Source organism: Gadus macrocephalus, chromosome 9 (genome assembly GCF_031168955.1).
Source record: "Gadus macrocephalus chromosome 9, ASM3116895v1".
Lineage (NCBI taxonomy): Eukaryota > Metazoa > Chordata > Actinopteri > Gadiformes > Gadidae > Gadus > Gadus macrocephalus.
Genome location: NC_082390.1, coordinates 7,884,695 through 7,901,511, shown reverse-complemented (window position 1 = coordinate 7,901,511; position 16,817 = coordinate 7,884,695). Strand labels below are relative to the sequence as shown.

Here is a 16,817-nt window from a genome sequence, read left to right as displayed (position 1 = left end):
CCACTCCAGGCTAATTTATGACCAATCAGTGCCTCTCTTCCCTCAGTGTTTTAGGTAATCCATCTAGCCTGTCAATCACAGGCATGCACAGCGTTACAATGGCGCCAAACAGGTGTGTGGTGCACACTTCTCCTCAGAGAACTGAGAAGAGAGGGAGGGACCGTTTGGTTTCGGTCTCTCTCTCTCTCTCTCTCTCTCTCTCTCTCTCTCTCTCTCTCTTTGGAATTCTCTCTTCTCACCTACTGCAGCTTTAAGATGGATGCATGCAAGCACGCACACACACACACACACACACACACACACACACACACACACACACACACACACACACGCACACACACACACACAAACACATACACACACACACACAAACGCACACACACAGACACACACCCACACACAAACACACATATCTAATAAAGTATCGCTCATTTTGATCTTACTTCTTATCGTGTTTGTGTTGCCTGTGTTTGTGTAATTATGTCTCTCAGATAGGCGTCTAAATCTCAGGCATAAGACATATGGTATTTTGTGTTTGTCAAACTGTTCTTTTTGACGGGATAGTGAGAGGGAAGGGTCCAACATACACAGAATAAATAATATGACAAGAACAAGGTTAGTTATGAATCAACATTTATTAGTTATATTTGTATATGTACACCAAAGGTACAACATTTAATGATATGTCTGAACATTTAATTTAAGGTTTGGGGGGAAGGAATGTTTTTTTCATTTGTATTTGTATTTTTTTTTACACTGAGTCCCCGTCTGTCTTCACACAGTCAGCCAGTCTGTCTGGCTTCACATCAAAATTACGGATGGACGTTCTAGAAAAATTGAAATAAGCAAGGAGTTTTTCAAAATACAGACACTTTGTAGAAAACAGGCTCAAACATACACTGGACACACATATTTGTTTAAATGTCATGCCAATCCACTGTCTTTTATCAAGTATACCTTGCAGTCATCACATGATTACATTTGTGCGTGCTTGGTATCGTTGTGCTATTTAGAATATAAGTACTACGTAGTGTGCTTTATATGGATTGAGTGACTCCTGGAGTGTTTGGTAGAGTCCAGGTTTAATTTGGTGCCATCATACCAATCTATAAACTGTTATGTGCACAAATCAATTCTGTCCCTCTTGAACACTTCAAACAGAGCACGCACTGAGCTCATTAACGCCCTAATTAGACGACCAAAAGGGGAGCTCTCTGGAATGTGTATCACAAAGATGAAAATGAGACTTTTCACCTGAGGAATGTAAGAGTATATGGTAACAGGCATTAGCTACCGAAGGCATTTCAACACATTGGATGTTTTTCGTTTAGTAGTTATAAACGTCTAACTAGGCTTGGCTTGATTCATCATTCTATCCCACATGCGAGGCGATTTCTTATACTGGTTTTTTCCTCCCCTCCCCAGCCATCTGTGGCCCAGTGACGATCCTGTCACCAGTAGGATATCCAAAATACACCCACCAACTCTAAACTTAACCCCCCCCCCAACTCTCCGTCTGTTTAGTTCACTCTTCCTCTCTCTCTCTCTCCATCTTTACCTCTCATCACACACAAGGTTTGCCGCGAGATCATTGTAAATTCCGTAGACATTCTGCGTTGCCACTGAACAGAACAATTATATATTTATTTATGTACAGTGTAAATGAATGCACACAGTTTATATCGTCATAGAACAAACATTCAAAACGCTTACATTAGATACAAAAAAAGATATTTATATATATGTATTTGTGACATGTAAGTGAGACGACTAGTAAACAGCTATTAGGGAAAAAATTAAAATAAAATAGAAACCAAGCACTTTATTCCATGTTCCTTTCGCTATACATTTTGATCTAATCTAATTTAATTCAGGACATGGATATTTATCTAAAAAGGATTACATTAAAATATGTCACGGAAATGATGCTCTATAGTCCTACGTAATATTCCAATGCCCCCAGAAGAAACAAACCAAACAGAACCAAGTCCATGTGTTACCTACAATATGTACACACAGTGCCGGCAGGCACTTAGAAAAAAAACATGCTGTTCTTTTCTCGATAATAGTGGTGCAAAAAACCCCAGAAAACATCACTTCTTTAAATGCTTCTTCTTAAACCGAGAACCGAAAATCGGTCACTCAAACCCAGCCCCCCCCCCCCCCCCCCCCCCCAGGTGACAATATGGTCTGCACTCCCCCCCTCCCTCACCCCAGCATCACGGTTTCAGGGGGAGTGGCTCAAAAGGCCAATTGAGATGTCAGCACGTGGTTCAATTTGTTTGATGACCACTCACGTGTGAGCGGGTGTTTTTGTCAGTGTTTATATCTAGGGACATGGGGTCTCTCTTCTATAAGGTGGGGGGGTCATATCACCAATGGCCTCTACAGGGGGGGTCTACCCTAGAAGCAATGGATGTAAAAGTATGTCTGCTTTTTTGTTTTTGTCTATTTTTCTTGTTAAGGGGGGGTGGGGGTGGGGGGTGTTACCGGAGCTGGTCTGGAGTCAGCGGTGAATAAAACAACATCTTCAAGGCCAGGTGGTCGATAAGCGTAACCGCGGACAACGACAAACGAGGAGAGCACACGGCACGCGTACATATAACACTGTTGGCACAGAGCATCTCTCTCTATCTTTCTCTCACACACACACACTCACGCACACTCACAGGCTGCAAAGACTGAAAGCCAGATGGCCTTGTATACGTCTGTTTGTAGTTATTCAGAAGCCTTGTTCATTTGCATCTGTGAAAGGATTTATTTGAAAGATAAATATTATATCGATATTCATAAGAATACCTGATAGTTGGCACGGCTGGGGATTCAGATGATCTGTGGCTTGATGGAATGTGTCTATGGGTGTGTGGTCGGGGTGACTGCAGCATCTATAGGGTTTGGTGTAAACAGTCTGTAGCTCTCAGGCAGTAGGATGGCGCATTGAGGGACGTTAGGTCGTGGTGCGGAGGAGACATGTGGATGTCACTGAGAAGGATGTCGTGTGTGTGTTATGTTGACGGTATGCTCTTAGCGTGGGAGCCACGAGATCCACATGATATATATGATATGCTTGTACATGGTCTTAATCGTTACATGCTTTAATTAGATTAGCATTTGTGCTTTGTGGTTGTTGTCGTTGTAAACATGGTAGCGTATATAAGGTGGCTGTGCGACCACTGGAATGTAAATTAAGACATTGTGTGTGCTTTTTATAACCTCTGGTAAAACTGATGATTTCCTATACTGGCACATTGTAAACCTGTCCGCCGAAGGAGAGCCAGTCTCTGTTTGGAGAGCGCCGTAACACTGAATGAGTAAAGGCTCCACTTCTCCCTTGCCAACCAAAGCCTGTGTAGCTGTGGACCCTCCTGTTCCTAATAATCATTTTATGCAAGGACACCCGCGAGGCTAACAGAGCCAACGTTTAGTTGAGTCGCCACTTCCAATTCTCTTAAGCCCCTCTATACCATTTGTGCTATTCTTCATTGTTGTGCTTCATTTCTTTATTATGTGTTTAAAAGGCGTGACACATTTTTTGTGCTTCATCATCATTTATTGAGTTTAATTTAAAATCATTGGTTCGAAAAATAAGTCATTGTCAAATTTGTGCTTAATTGGACAGCAATTTTTTTTCCATTTTTAGGTTTTAGTTTTATTTCGGGGGAATTATTACTGATTAGTGTGGGTCGAACATTTATGAATTGCTATCAATCACATCTTCAATTTGCGTTGTCTATTTTGGTCCTCATTTTTGGTCCTCATAGTGGGCTGTATTTTTTATAGTTTGGTCCTCATATCTCACGTCTCAATCACCAGCTATCACTCTCGCTACCTTGACCTTTCACACACACACATCTGTGCACACAGACAAACACTCTCCTTCTCAAAGACACACACACACACACACACACACACACACACACACACACACACACACACACACACTGAACATCCTCATGCAACACACACACACACACAGAGTCACGGCGGGGTAAGGGAACCCCGCCGACACACAGGAAATGGACATTGAAGTGTGGCGTAGCGAGGTCTCTGAGGTGCGGGTTGTGCTCGGCACTTCCACCGTATGTGTGCTTCAGTAACTGATTCTTTCTCAAGGCTTTAGGTACTTCCCCCGTCTGCCATTTTCTCTGGACTAGAGGGGGCCCCACCGGACGAGCTTTAGGAGGTTAGCGTGTAAGATAAAGGGGTCTGCGTGTAGAAAACGACCTGAAAGCGGATCGAACCCTCCCTCTGCCTCACATCGGCGATGTTCAAACTTCCTCTTTGTCCACTGAGCTGCCCGCATTAAAAATAATATTCGGTCCCATCCCTTATGTCGAACCTTTGCTTTGTCTTGATCGTTTACCCACTGCTCATTATCAGTTTTCTAAAAGCTTTGTTAGAGGGTCCAACGGTAACTACAACAAATTCCTAAAACTGTGCTTTCTGTATCTTGTATTTTCCTTTTTAATTTTCCTTTCCCCGAGCCTTGAAGCATGTTGTCTCAGTGTTTGCTACGTAGCACACTACAGTACGCTAACAGGTTCAAATACAACTGTCATAATTATTACTTCACAGTCATGTGAATGAGTATTAGTTCAGATAGATATCAGTCAGATAAGACAGCTAGAAAAAATATTATAAAAGGGACGTACAAAAAAAAAAACATCAAAAGGAAAATTAGTAGTTCTGTTCGTGTGACATTTCGGTTTCACTCTGTTTTCACCGGGTCAGAAAGCCTGTGGAGCCCAGATGCAGGGGGATGTTGGCGCTGCCATTATTCTTGTTTCTCCTCTTCAACAAGTATGCATTCCGCCGCAGAGCCGTTAGTGGCCGAGGTTACCTGAAAACATTCAGCAGTGACAACTGAGCACAACATCTCGCCACCAAAGCAGGAAGGGGGCTTCTCAACATGCATGTTACATCTGTTCCTAGCCCTAGTTTCCCCCTAATCCAATCCACCGACTCAAGACCTTTTTGATTAATGTCTTCAGGATAAGGATGAAAAAGCCACAACCAAAAAGATGGCGTTTGCTACTTTAGCTGTTTTGTAATCGGCTTTAACTTATTCAAAAACAAGTTTCAGAAATACATCTGTTGCCGGTCCGCGGATACCCTGGCGTACAGCACAGTGCCCCCGGTGGAGGCACCGTGAGGCCGCAGGGTGCCAGTGGAGGGAGCTAGATCTCAGAGGGTTACACAGGTATATAATTTGCAAATTCTGGATCCTCGGGGCGAACAGCGATGAGCGAGCTCGTGGCAGACATAACAAAGGACCAGAGTTTCTCTCGGTGACCTGAGAACAGACTAAACATCAGACAGATGAGCACAAACTCAACATGCATGGGTGCAGTAAATCACAATGAAACAAAAAATGACACACAAACATGGAACAGAGTAAAAAGGACAAGGAACGACTCACTACAAAAATGGATGTGTGTTTTAGTGTTACAGAGTTATGGTGGGGAGCATGCTGCAAAGCTTGAGAAAATGAGTCAACTAAGAAGACGGTTTCATGACACAAAAGAAAGAGACTGGAAGTAGCGAGCCTTTGTGCCTGAATTTACTGCAATTCAGGAACAGAATTCTATAAGACATGCTTTGATGGATGGCTTGTGTGACAAGTTTCCAGTGTTGCTAGGCAACACCTCTCATCCTTTAGATTCATCAGTGGACCTTTTAGGGCCGGGCAGGGGGAGGGGGGGGGGGTTGTCTGGGAGGCCAGTCCTCTGCTCTACTGGAGCGTATTCTAAATGCCATAGATAGTGGTTTATAATGTTAGGTGTCTTCCATTACCAGGAGGTGGTGGTGGTGGCGGTTCCTACTTTGCATTCCTCTACTTCACAGCCAGGAGCCTTGATAATTAGCAGAGTTAGCTGGTGTGGAAATGTGAGTGAGGAGGAGTGACGCACACCCGCTCAGGAGGGGAAAATATAGAATCTGCTAATTATACAGCATGTAACACTTTAGCCGTGCAGACGCAACACTCTGCTGGCGTGTTTTTACTACATTCTGTCCGTTAAAGGATATTCATATCCAAACTTTACAACAAAGACTGATTCTTTGGTACAAGTACATATGTGTGGTGATGATTTGGGAATCAGTTGGCAGTAAAGATATACTGTAGATACTGTATAAATCCTGTGTAAAATGTGTGTTCACAGAAGCTGCTATTCTAGAGTAGTGAACAGAGACATTCAAAACACACGTGCTTGTTTGGTGTATGGCATTACCTTTGGATGCATACACAGTTGTCATCGACAATGATAAAACAAACAAAAAATAAAAAATAAGGAAAGGACATCTATGACAAGGTGTAGGATGAGCAGTTAAGCTGAAGGAGGTTACATGCTAGTCTCTACATCTGAAAGCATTAGGTGTACCTTGCACTCATCTACTACGACGGTATTGTTAGCGGAGGTGGTGGCGGTCGCACTTAGGACGCACTGGTTGGAGTTATTCTCCTGGTGGTTCTTGATGTCGTCGTAATAAGAAGACTGGGTCTTCGACATTTCGATGTCGTCGCTTTTGGCCGTGTTTGCGTCCAGCTCGTCCAGCTCAGCCTTGGACAGATGGTAGACGATGGCGGCTCCGTAGGAATCTCCCATCACGTTCACTGAGGTCCTGAATCTGTCCCTGCTCACCGCAAAGGGGTAGAGAGCAAAAAGAAAAAAGGATACAGAAATTATCTTCAATGTGACTTCAAGCCTTGTCTTTACCCAACAAGCGACAGAAATGGAAAAATAAACAAATGCTTCAGGAAAGAACATATCGATGCAACGTTCATAGCATGTGCATCCATTTGGAAAGCTCAACAAATTAATAAGAAGAAGAAGAAGCCAAGGAAAGAAAAATGCAGAAGTATAGTTTGTAGTTTCCATCATATCCATGGTGAACATTCTGAAAAGCATATCTTAATTCATGGTCGTCACTCACAGCAGCCAGTCCACAGCAACCAGCAAACTGATGTCTTGGGTGGGCAGGCCAACGGCGGTCAGGATCAAGAGCATGGTCACCAGTCCAGCACTGGGGATACTGGCAGCTCCAACACTTGCCAAGGTGGCGGTCAGACTGGTGGCACACAAATCTCCCATATAATCTCCCATATTTTATGACTATTAATGAGAGTTCATTTTAATGACTTTACCGACTTGAGTGTCACTAAGATTTACGTCTACATTCAGGTCATTTAGCAGACGCAGAAGAAAGAGAAAAAACAAAATATCTCTATCGGTACAGGAAGGAAGTGCCAAGCACTTACAATCGCTAGGTTAATCCATTCCCCGTATTCAACAAAGATAACTAGGATAAGATGCTACTCGATGCTAAATACTGTTTTTTAAGAGATTTTTGGTTTCCCATGAACCCTCTCGGCCCTGTGACCTTCCCATTGGACGTGCGTGAACTGACCTGACGGTGATGATCTGGCCAGGGTCCAGGTAGATGCCGTTCATCTGGGCGATGAAGATGGCGGCCACGGCCTCGTACAGCGCGGTTCCGTCCATGTTGATGGTGGCGCCCACGGGCAGCACGAAACGGGTCACTCTCTTGTCGATTCCCAGGTTCTCCTCCAGACAGCGGAAGGTAACGGGCAGCGTGCCAGCGCTGGGGGGAGAGAGGGTGAGAGGGTGAAAGGGTGAGGGGTGAGGGAGGAACAGCGGGATTCAAGCAAAAGTATGAGGTTAACCATCTGCTTCTACTCAATGGTGAAGAAGACCAAAAAGGTTTCTGTCCTTCAATTCATCCATCCATATTTTCCTTCATCCATCCTCCCATCCACTATTTAATCCAACCACGAATAAATCAATTTATTTGACCATTCCTCCATTCATTGAATATACATTCTTCCACCGATTTCATCCACCCATTTAACTATACATTCATCCATCCATGCTTCCATTCAGGTGTTCATTCATGTATCCATTCATCCATCAATTAATTAATCCATCCATCAATTCATCCATCCTTCCAACAACTCATCCATCCATCAATCCACCAATTCATTAATCGGACCATAGATCTTTTCATCCATCCAGTCCTGTGACGTTCATCCATCCACCTGTTTTATTCATCCATTCATTATTTGTCTGACCTGGAAGCGGTTCCCAGGGCTGTGATCCAAGCTTGGAAGATGCCCATGAAGAAGGTGAAGGGGTTCTTCCTGACGATGGCGAAGTAGATTCCGGGCAGGAAGATGGCTCCGTGGATGAGGAGTCCGATGATGACGGTGACCATGTACATCCCCAGCTGCCGGGCAACCGTCTCCAGGTCGTCGATGGAGATGATCTTACCGCAGATCAGACAGGCGATACCGAAGGGAGAGTACCTGATGGAGACACATCGACTCTCGTGAGAGGTTGCTGGAGCAGAGATCAGTACCAATGAACATCTTTTTGATCCTACTTTCTCAAAGTATTTGTACTTTGTTTCATTGTCCTTTTCATTCCTACCAGATCTTAACAATTCTAGTTCGGTAACAGTGCTTCACTTCTAATCCAATAAAATACAATTTATACTTTACTTACTCAACTTGATACGTGCCATATCACGTATTATTACGGTGTGACGACAAAAACTGCAAGAACTGTCAATTATGGTTTTCCAGCAGACAGAGAATTTCCGAGTGTTACTGACCACATGATCATGATGACGATTTTCATCACGATCTCGTTGAGGATGTTGAAGAACTCCAGCATGAGCTTGGCTCGCTCGCCCATCTTGCCCATGCAGATGCCGAAAGCGATAAAGAAACCGATAAGACCTGCAAGGAACAAGGTTGAGGTTCATACAAACACAAAGAACCGACTTGGACATGCTCTACCGGTCAGGGTCTTTAATTGCAGTCTGCCTCTAGCCTAAAGCAAGATTCTCCCAGGCCTACCTGCTCATGCAGTCACTTTGGTTAAAAAACTGTCGCTTTTTTTAACCAAAGTGAAAAAACGGCCTACTGTCGTTTAAACGACAGTAGGGTCACTGACACAGGTGCAGTATATGATTGAGTTCCTGATTTTGCTTTCCAAAAAATTAGAAGTCTGAATTAGACGTGTGCCATACCCAGGACATTCATGCCGCTTTTGTACTGCAGGGCCCTCTTGATTAAGATCTGAGGCTCCTTGGTGATGTTTGCCACCAAACCATCGACACTGGTGGCATTGACGGCCTCCTCCACAATCACCTCCACCTTCGTTGTGACCGTCTGGATCTGTTGTGAAAAACGCAAAGATAGATGGATTCAATATATTCCAATGAAGAATCACAGAGTGGTGACCATTGTTTCTTTGTTTGGTGTGTAGTTAACGTTATTCTATAGAGGCTTATGCTAATTATCTTTGGTGTGGAGTGGCCAATCGACTTTGTGCTCGTCTTGTGTCACCTTGTGATTTGAAGGGGATAAACCGTTACCCACACCAATGGAGCACACAACATGCGAATAAAGCAGTAATTAATTGAATCCATATTATATATTTGCCAGGCGTGACGTTTCCTCTTTCAGTAAGCAAAGCAACATATGAGCCTCCTCTCTGAAGTCACATGCTTGCATGTGGATCCTGCCCGAAGGAACACGCTCGCAAGCATGAAGTCATATGATAGAATCTGCCGGACAACACCTTCTGGAGAGCAGCACCTGAGGGTGCTCAGACAAGACTAGTGTTTCCTCTCCCACAGCGGCCGTCTGCTGTGTCCTCCTACCTGCTGGAAGCAGGCCTGCACCAGGTTCTCCGGAAACAGGTTCCTGATCAGGTCGAAGGCGGCGTCCAAGCTGGAGACGTCGTCGTTCTTAATGCCCTCTCCCAGGTTCTCCTTTAGCTTAGGGTCGCCGGGGTGGATCACGATTACCAGGATGACTCCCAGGATGGCCGCGATGATGGTGGTGGACATGTAGTACACCATGGCTCTGGAGCCCAAGCGACCACTCGATTTGGCATCCAGGCCAGCGAGTCCTGTGTTCAAAAGCAAAAAGGGTTGTACAGTGTTTGACTGTGTGGTTACGTTATGTTATCAGGTGGACATGTTTGCTTGAGATAAGCTTTAGGCATTCAACTGGTAATTCTCAAGCTCCATCAGCGGACTGTGGAATAATAGTTGATCCCGTGCATGATGTGTGACGCATGTTGACATCACTCAGCAAACCCATTCAGGGAGGTTGTACTGAGTACGGATTATGATTACACACAGACACTCGTGAACCTCCTATGGCACTACTCAACAGCATAGACATGAGAAAGAAAAAGCGTAGGATTGTAATGGTATTCAAACACTGCGCTGGTCTACGCTGACAGTAAAGTAACGTACCTGTGATCAGACTGGAGATGATGAGCGGCAGAATCAACATCTTCAACATTCTCATGAGGATGTCTCCGGGGAAGGCGATCACCATGATGATGTCTGGGTGGATGGGGGAGGCCACTCGGAGCAGCATCCCCGAGACCGCGCCCATGACCACACCTGAGGGCACCAAGGAAAGGCGGGTGAGAGGATGACGGCATTGTCGTTGAGTCTGATTGGTCAGCAGAGGCTCACTTTTGGACACTGGCCGTGGACTGGCAATGGCAAGGCTAACAAGGAATATGGTTTGGTGATGGTTGCTCAGAGAAAAATTAGTGATTCACTCACCAAGATCAATTGACCCTCATCACTTGGTCTCTAACCATGCCCTCTACTGATCTGAGATTAATCTTGATTCTCAACACTAAATTCAAATCAAAACGTCCCCTGGACCCCACCCTCATCACCTCGAAGTGAACAGGCTGCTACTGGGTTCAGTGATAGGACTTATTCAGCTGGCCAGGCTAGTAATTAGTTACAGTTAAAGTTATTTTGGTGCTGACTGATGTGCTGAGGATGAATCATAATAATTGCTAAAGGGGTCGATTAATGCAATGAAACAGTGATAGGAATAACACCCCATGAACAAAAAACATAGAATCAAATATCGGCTTGTTGGATCTATCTTCCCTCTCTCTCTTCTCTTTTTTCACCTTCGCCACTTCCACTTGCTCTTCCCCTCCCAATTATAAATGTTCCCTCTGAGAGCTGACAGCTGAACTTCACGTGGCCTCACTCCCTGCGTCGGGTCCATCCCCTGGCCCCTTCAGACGTTCTTCTGCCCCGGCCGGACAAGGCTGGGAATCACAGCCCCTCCCCATCGCTCCACAGGGTGTTTTACTTCCTCTGCTCCCAGACAACTGCCAATGATTAAAGAACCCAATGGCTCTTTAATAACCCCCCAACGAAGGCTGCTTGGATCTCCCTCCAGCTATTCATTCTTTAGGATGTCCACTGCGCCACCATTTACGCTCCCTTGCCACGTATTAAGCAGCCTTTGCTGACCTTCCTCGTCTTGGATGGCAATTTGTTTCCTGTGCAACATAGACATTGTCTTTTTGTCCTGCCTCTCTTGCCAGCCTCCTTGTGCCTCTGCCAAAAGATGGCAATGGTGCTGGCTTGTGCTGCTCTCAAGTTTCCTGTTTATTCCTTCGATTTCTGCCGTTGATCATTGTTGCCAACGTTGCTTCTTTCAGGACTGGATGCCCTTTGGTGCATCTTATGCTCTGTTAAGAGCATTGCTACTACATCTACCCCTAGGCATGCACCACTTTGTCTTAGATAACTCACAACAAGCTTGCTCCCTATTCTTTAAATACTCTCGTAGTCCGTTGTTATTTAGAGGCACTGATAGTAAGCAACAACTCTATTGCTTCATTCCCAAGCTTTCTTAGTTTCACACAGGTTTCTGGAAATTGTTCATGTTCGATCTTGTACTGTGTGAACATTGGACTTAGAATAGTAATGATGTATTTTATGATCAACGACTATGGTTGGCCCCGACTCAACACAATGTAGTATCCACCTACTTCAAAGAAAGAAAGACAGACAGACAGACAGACAGACAGACAGACAGACAGACAGACAGACAGACAGACAGACAGACAGACAGACAGACAGACAGACAGACAGACAGACAGACAGACAGACAGACAGACAGACAGACAGACACAGACAGAAAGAAAGAAAGAAAGAAAGAAAGAAAGAAAGAAAGAAAGAAAGAAAGAAAGAAAGAAAGAAAGAAAGAAAGAAAGAAGAAAGAAAGAAAGAAGGAAGGTTAACGATTCAGCTGGTGGACTGACCCAGGACGGTGAGGGTGAGCAGCAGGTTCTTCGACAAAGCGGCGCATATTTTGGCACATTTGTTCTGAGGCCGGGCTTCCACGGGCTCCAGCTGGCTCTCGTGCATCCTCACCTCCACTTGCTTCGGCATGTTGTTGGAACTGGAGACCGGGGGAACAAGAGCACAGAGGACAGGGTTATGGGTCATCCTGCACATTCCATGTCACGGTCCAATCACAGCTTATTGGTACACTTTGTTTCAGTTCATTGGATGTTCTTGTTGCGTGAGCAGGACAAAGGATGGATTATAAAACACAAGTCTAATGAAACAATGCAGCAGCGAGCCTTGCAAATCAGATGATTCCATACTGTCTTACTGTGTGTTTTAGGAGCCCTTAGGGAGCCTTACTTAGATACAGCCTATTTTGAAAAACAGTAGCAAGCATGTGTCGATTCTAAAATCCTACTGATGTTAGGGAAATTAATGTAGGTGAATTTGAAACATGTGATTTAATTTCTAATGAGATTCAATGTACGATGTTTACATTATGTAATACAATTTGCTTAAGCTTCTGTCAAGATAAGCAAACCCAGCAGAGCTTGTCTGTGTAGATTATAGACCTATATGTTATGTGGTAATCCAGAATTGTTAAAAGCCATTGCATGCCTTATCAGATCAACAGGACTGCGCCCTTGCATGTCGAACTGCAGAGCTTGAAAGATAATCACGTGTTAAAATAAAACTGAATAGAGCAAATACAAATCAAATACACTTATTTGACATTATATTGTCATCAAATTAAAATGTGTAATAAAAATGTCATCATAATGGATAACGGCCAATAAAATCAATAGTAGAACGCCCTTGCCACTAGGCACAAGTTGCATGTTTTAGCAACGCCTGTGGTTCCTCACCATTTTAATGTTCTCATCTAAACCAGAATATAGAACCAGAATAACTCTAAAGTCTGCAGCGCGAATCCCTCATACTAAGAATTCCAGCACTCTCTCTAACGTGATGTAAGAGGATCGGAAAGAAGATAAATCACGAGGAGCTGGCTTCAGCTGTTTGTCTCATACAGGGACCAGCAGATAGACTCAGGAGGGGGGGGGGGGGTTGGCAGATGGAGAGGAGAGAACAGGTGAGCTGTGGGTGGCAACACCATATAGCGCAGATGCACATTTTCCTCTTTCTTTAAATATGTAGATCTATACAGGCTCTTTTCGTTCACTCTCCCATTATATATATCTCCTACCACCATCCTGTACTTGCTCGCTCATTCTCTCTCTCTCTCTCTCTCTCTCTCTCTCTCTCTCTCTCTCTCTCTCTCTCTCACTCTCTCTCTCTCTCTCTCTCTCTCTCTCTCTCTCTTTCCCTCTCTCATTCTCTCTCCCTTCCCCTCTCCCTCCCTCCCTCTCACTCGCTCCCTCGCTCTCTCTCTTTCCCTCTCTTGTGCTCTCTCTCCCTTTCTCAAGCCAAAATTGACAGAAAATGTAGGATGTATTCAAACAAGAGCATTGCAAGGAATCATAGCCGTTAATGATTTTTGTGTCCATTTAAATCCCAATGTGACCGACTAATGCCTCTTCTGCTGAGAGCAAGAAACTCTTTTTTCATTTATTTTTACAACGTGTGGATTTTAAGTAAGTTTAGTCATTTGGGTGTACTGTGAAATGCTTTTGCTGAGACTTATTTTTTTTTTATAGGTTTCTAATAAGGAAGCGTTGATGGTTCACAACCAGTTTGGACTTCAATAACTAGCTATGTACTTTAGGACATAGGACTAAGATAATGTGTTGCTTTGTTGCATTGTTTTGTTTAAGCAAAGATTAATACGTCCTTTTTTCAACCTGAATAACCTATGAATATCAGATATGGTAAGTGGTCACACAAACGAGTGTTCAATGAAGTTATGTTTCTAAAAATCCGAACGCTCTCAGGGAAGTGACAGGCAGACAGACAGACAGACGGACCAGTTCCACTCCAATAGTCGCAATGTGAATAACCATCTTGACGCAAAAATTTAACTTGACAGTTATTATTAGGGGAAAAAAAGAAATGTACCAAAACACAAAACAAAACGGACCCCATACACCTGACAGCAGGAAGAGATGTGTCACTTTGTTTAATTAATTTGAGGGAAAGTAATTAGCATCTGCATCACGTGCCATTGAGGTGGCAACGAGTAAGTCAGAGAGCAACCAGCTGTGTCTCTCACGCAGTGTGGGGAAAGGCATCTCACCACCGCTTCATACTCTGCACCTTCCTCCTCCTCTTCCATTTCCTCCTCCACCCTCTCCCCCTCCTCTTCCTCCCCCTCCTCCTTTTCCTCCTCCTCCTTCCTCCTCCTCCCCCTCTCCCCCTTATCCTCCTCCCCCTCCTGTTCTTCCTCCTTCCTCCTCCTCCTCCTCCCCCTCTCCCCCTTCTCCTCCTCTTTCTCCTCCTCCTCCCCCTCCTCCTCCTTTTCCTCCTACTCATACTCCATCTCCTCCTCCCCCTCTCCTCCTCCTCCCTGTATCCCTCCTCCTCCTCCTGTTCTTCCTCCTCCTCCTCCTCCCCCTCTCCCCCTTCTCCTCCTCTTTCTCCTCCTCCTCCCCCTCTCCTCCTCCTCCTCCCCTATCTTCTCGTCACACAGAGAGAGATGTGCTTTTCAACACTGATTGTCATCATTTCGAAATGAACATTTTCTTTTCTCCATCTCTGACGGATTATAATAGAAGTTCTCACACGTTCTCTTTAGGTTTTCTCGGAGAGAGGAAGCTTAATGTTGCCTTCAAGGTTATTTGATACTCAAAAAGGACAAAGGACATCAAACAGCCAATCAATGAGCTGACCTTTAACCCCATGCCGGGGTTAAACCGTTGTTTTGTCTTCTGTACGCCCCGTACCCCGTAGTGCACCATAGCAGCCAATATATCTCATGTTTGAAAAGCTCAACAAAGACATGATAGACAGCCAGGCCCAATAGACGCACCATAAAAACACCCTCTATGTGGTCATCAGTCATGAGGTCTGCATGCAATACTGGACAGCCCCATCTACGCATGGCTGCACAATATCACCCATACACACGTGCACACATCCACACAGACACACACACATACTCACACACACACACACACACAAACACACACACACACACACACACACACACACACACAAACACACACACACACACACACACACACACAAACACATACGTGCACACACAAACACATACACACAAATGCACATACTCACACACACGGACGCACACACAATCACATACACACACACACACACACACACACACACACACACACACACACACACACACACACATGCACACACTCACGTGCACACAAACACACTTATTCTCCCACCACACAAATAACAGCCAGATCCTATTATGTTAAGACCCAGTCCTTGGTAGACGGGGTTGCATTGTGAGCAACGAGGAGACATGGAAACATCACGCCAACGTGAAGTACTTCCTGCACTCTGTGGAGTCTTTCACTACGCTCCCTCAGCTCTCCATTCTTCCGCAGTTTTCCGCGTGTTTGAAGAGAGCAACGGAACAATCAGCCAAACTCCAGGAATAAAACGCCCAAGACAAACGAGCCCAGAGATGTCATTCCAGGAGATGGATGAATGGAGTTAATTTAATTTCCCCCTTTTCACTCCCCTTCCTTTATTTTTAGCCCCTGGAAGAGGAAGCCGCCCCCAGCCGGTGTGGCCGAGACAGGAAATGAACCTGTCACAGATCTTACATCCGAGCCGTACGCAAACCCCCCCCCCGCCTCCCCCCCCCCCATCCCCCCACTACCCCCCGGCTTGGAGTTCTGGGTGCAGGGACACGAACCACCCCCCCCTCTAAACACTCTCACACACACACACACACACACACACACACGCTCACAATCACACACACTGCCCCTCCCACAGACACTGGGAGCTTGCGGTCTCCGTTCCTAATAGGATCATTGTGTAAGGCTCTTAATGTTAAACTCTGGGGCTGAGCCATGTTAATTGAATTGTGAGGATGGCAGAGGGGCATGAAGTGGGCATAAAGAATGGACGGAGGCATCACTAAAACATTGTCTCCGCCTGAGCGCAAGAACGATAGTCATCATTATTAATATTGAAATTTGATCGTTTTCGATCACATCCTATGCTGCCAACATGCCGCCTCTCCACTGGGAGAGGAGAGCAGTTAACTCAGTGGTTAAGTTGTATCAAGTACGTCGAAGAGTGACAGGTCATCGACAAATGTGAGGCCATTCGATCACTCGTCAATCAATAGCGAATTGATTGACAAGTGAATCCATGAATCAATGCGTTAAGAGATCCACTCTAGACGATGTAATTGAGTCGTACTTACTTCATTTGAGCTGGAGTTGAGGTAAGCGCTATATACATGGACCAGGGTCAGATCCCAGCCGTTTGGTTTTTAAAAGAAAGCAAAGCAAGAAAATAAATTAAATGGAAAAATATAAAAATATCCCCGTCATACGAGCTGCTCCATCCGAAAAGAAGGGAAGGTATCTACAAACATATACAATATGTACACATGTGTAGCGGTGGAGGTGTGGAGAGGCAACGACTTCCACCAGGCTCCAGGGTGCTGCTGAATGCTCTCAGCCCAGTCTACACCCCCCGGTCTCAGCTACGGAAACCTGGGATGCTACCCCCTGGTCCTGATGTGTGCCAGACCACCCCCATGCCAACCCCCC

At 45.0% G+C, this 16,817-nt stretch overlaps 1 protein-coding gene across 3 annotated transcripts in view; it reads right to left on the bottom strand.

The window, feature by feature from the left end:
* Positions 1 to 616: 616 nt before the first annotated feature.
* The window catches only part of slc1a2b (solute carrier family 1 member 2b), a 21,913-nt gene continuing 5,712 nt past the window's right edge, over positions 617 to 16,817 (bottom strand). The window contains exons 1-11 of one of the 3 annotated variants that reach the window (XM_060060582.1): positions 16,466 to 16,749; positions 12,126 to 12,265; positions 10,291 to 10,443; positions 9,688 to 9,938; positions 9,052 to 9,199; positions 8,632 to 8,758; positions 8,090 to 8,323; positions 7,408 to 7,602; positions 6,934 to 7,068; positions 6,381 to 6,633; positions 617 to 4,840 (exon numbers count right to left, since the gene is read on the bottom strand). In XM_060060582.1, the coding sequence (XP_059916565.1) occupies positions 4,775 to 4,840; positions 6,381 to 6,633; positions 6,934 to 7,068; positions 7,408 to 7,602; positions 8,090 to 8,323; positions 8,632 to 8,758; positions 9,052 to 9,199; positions 9,688 to 9,938; positions 10,291 to 10,443; positions 12,126 to 12,265; positions 16,466 to 16,503 (1,740 nt within the window). In that variant the 5' untranslated portion in view covers positions 16,504 to 16,749 and the 3' untranslated portion in view covers positions 617 to 4,774. Of the gene's footprint in view, positions 4,841 to 6,380; positions 6,634 to 6,933; positions 7,069 to 7,407; positions 7,603 to 8,089; positions 8,324 to 8,631; positions 8,759 to 9,051; positions 9,200 to 9,687; positions 9,939 to 10,290; positions 10,444 to 12,125; positions 12,266 to 16,465; positions 16,750 to 16,817 lie in introns of those variants that run through there. The other 2 variants (XM_060060584.1, XM_060060583.1) reach the window with 2 other exon arrangements.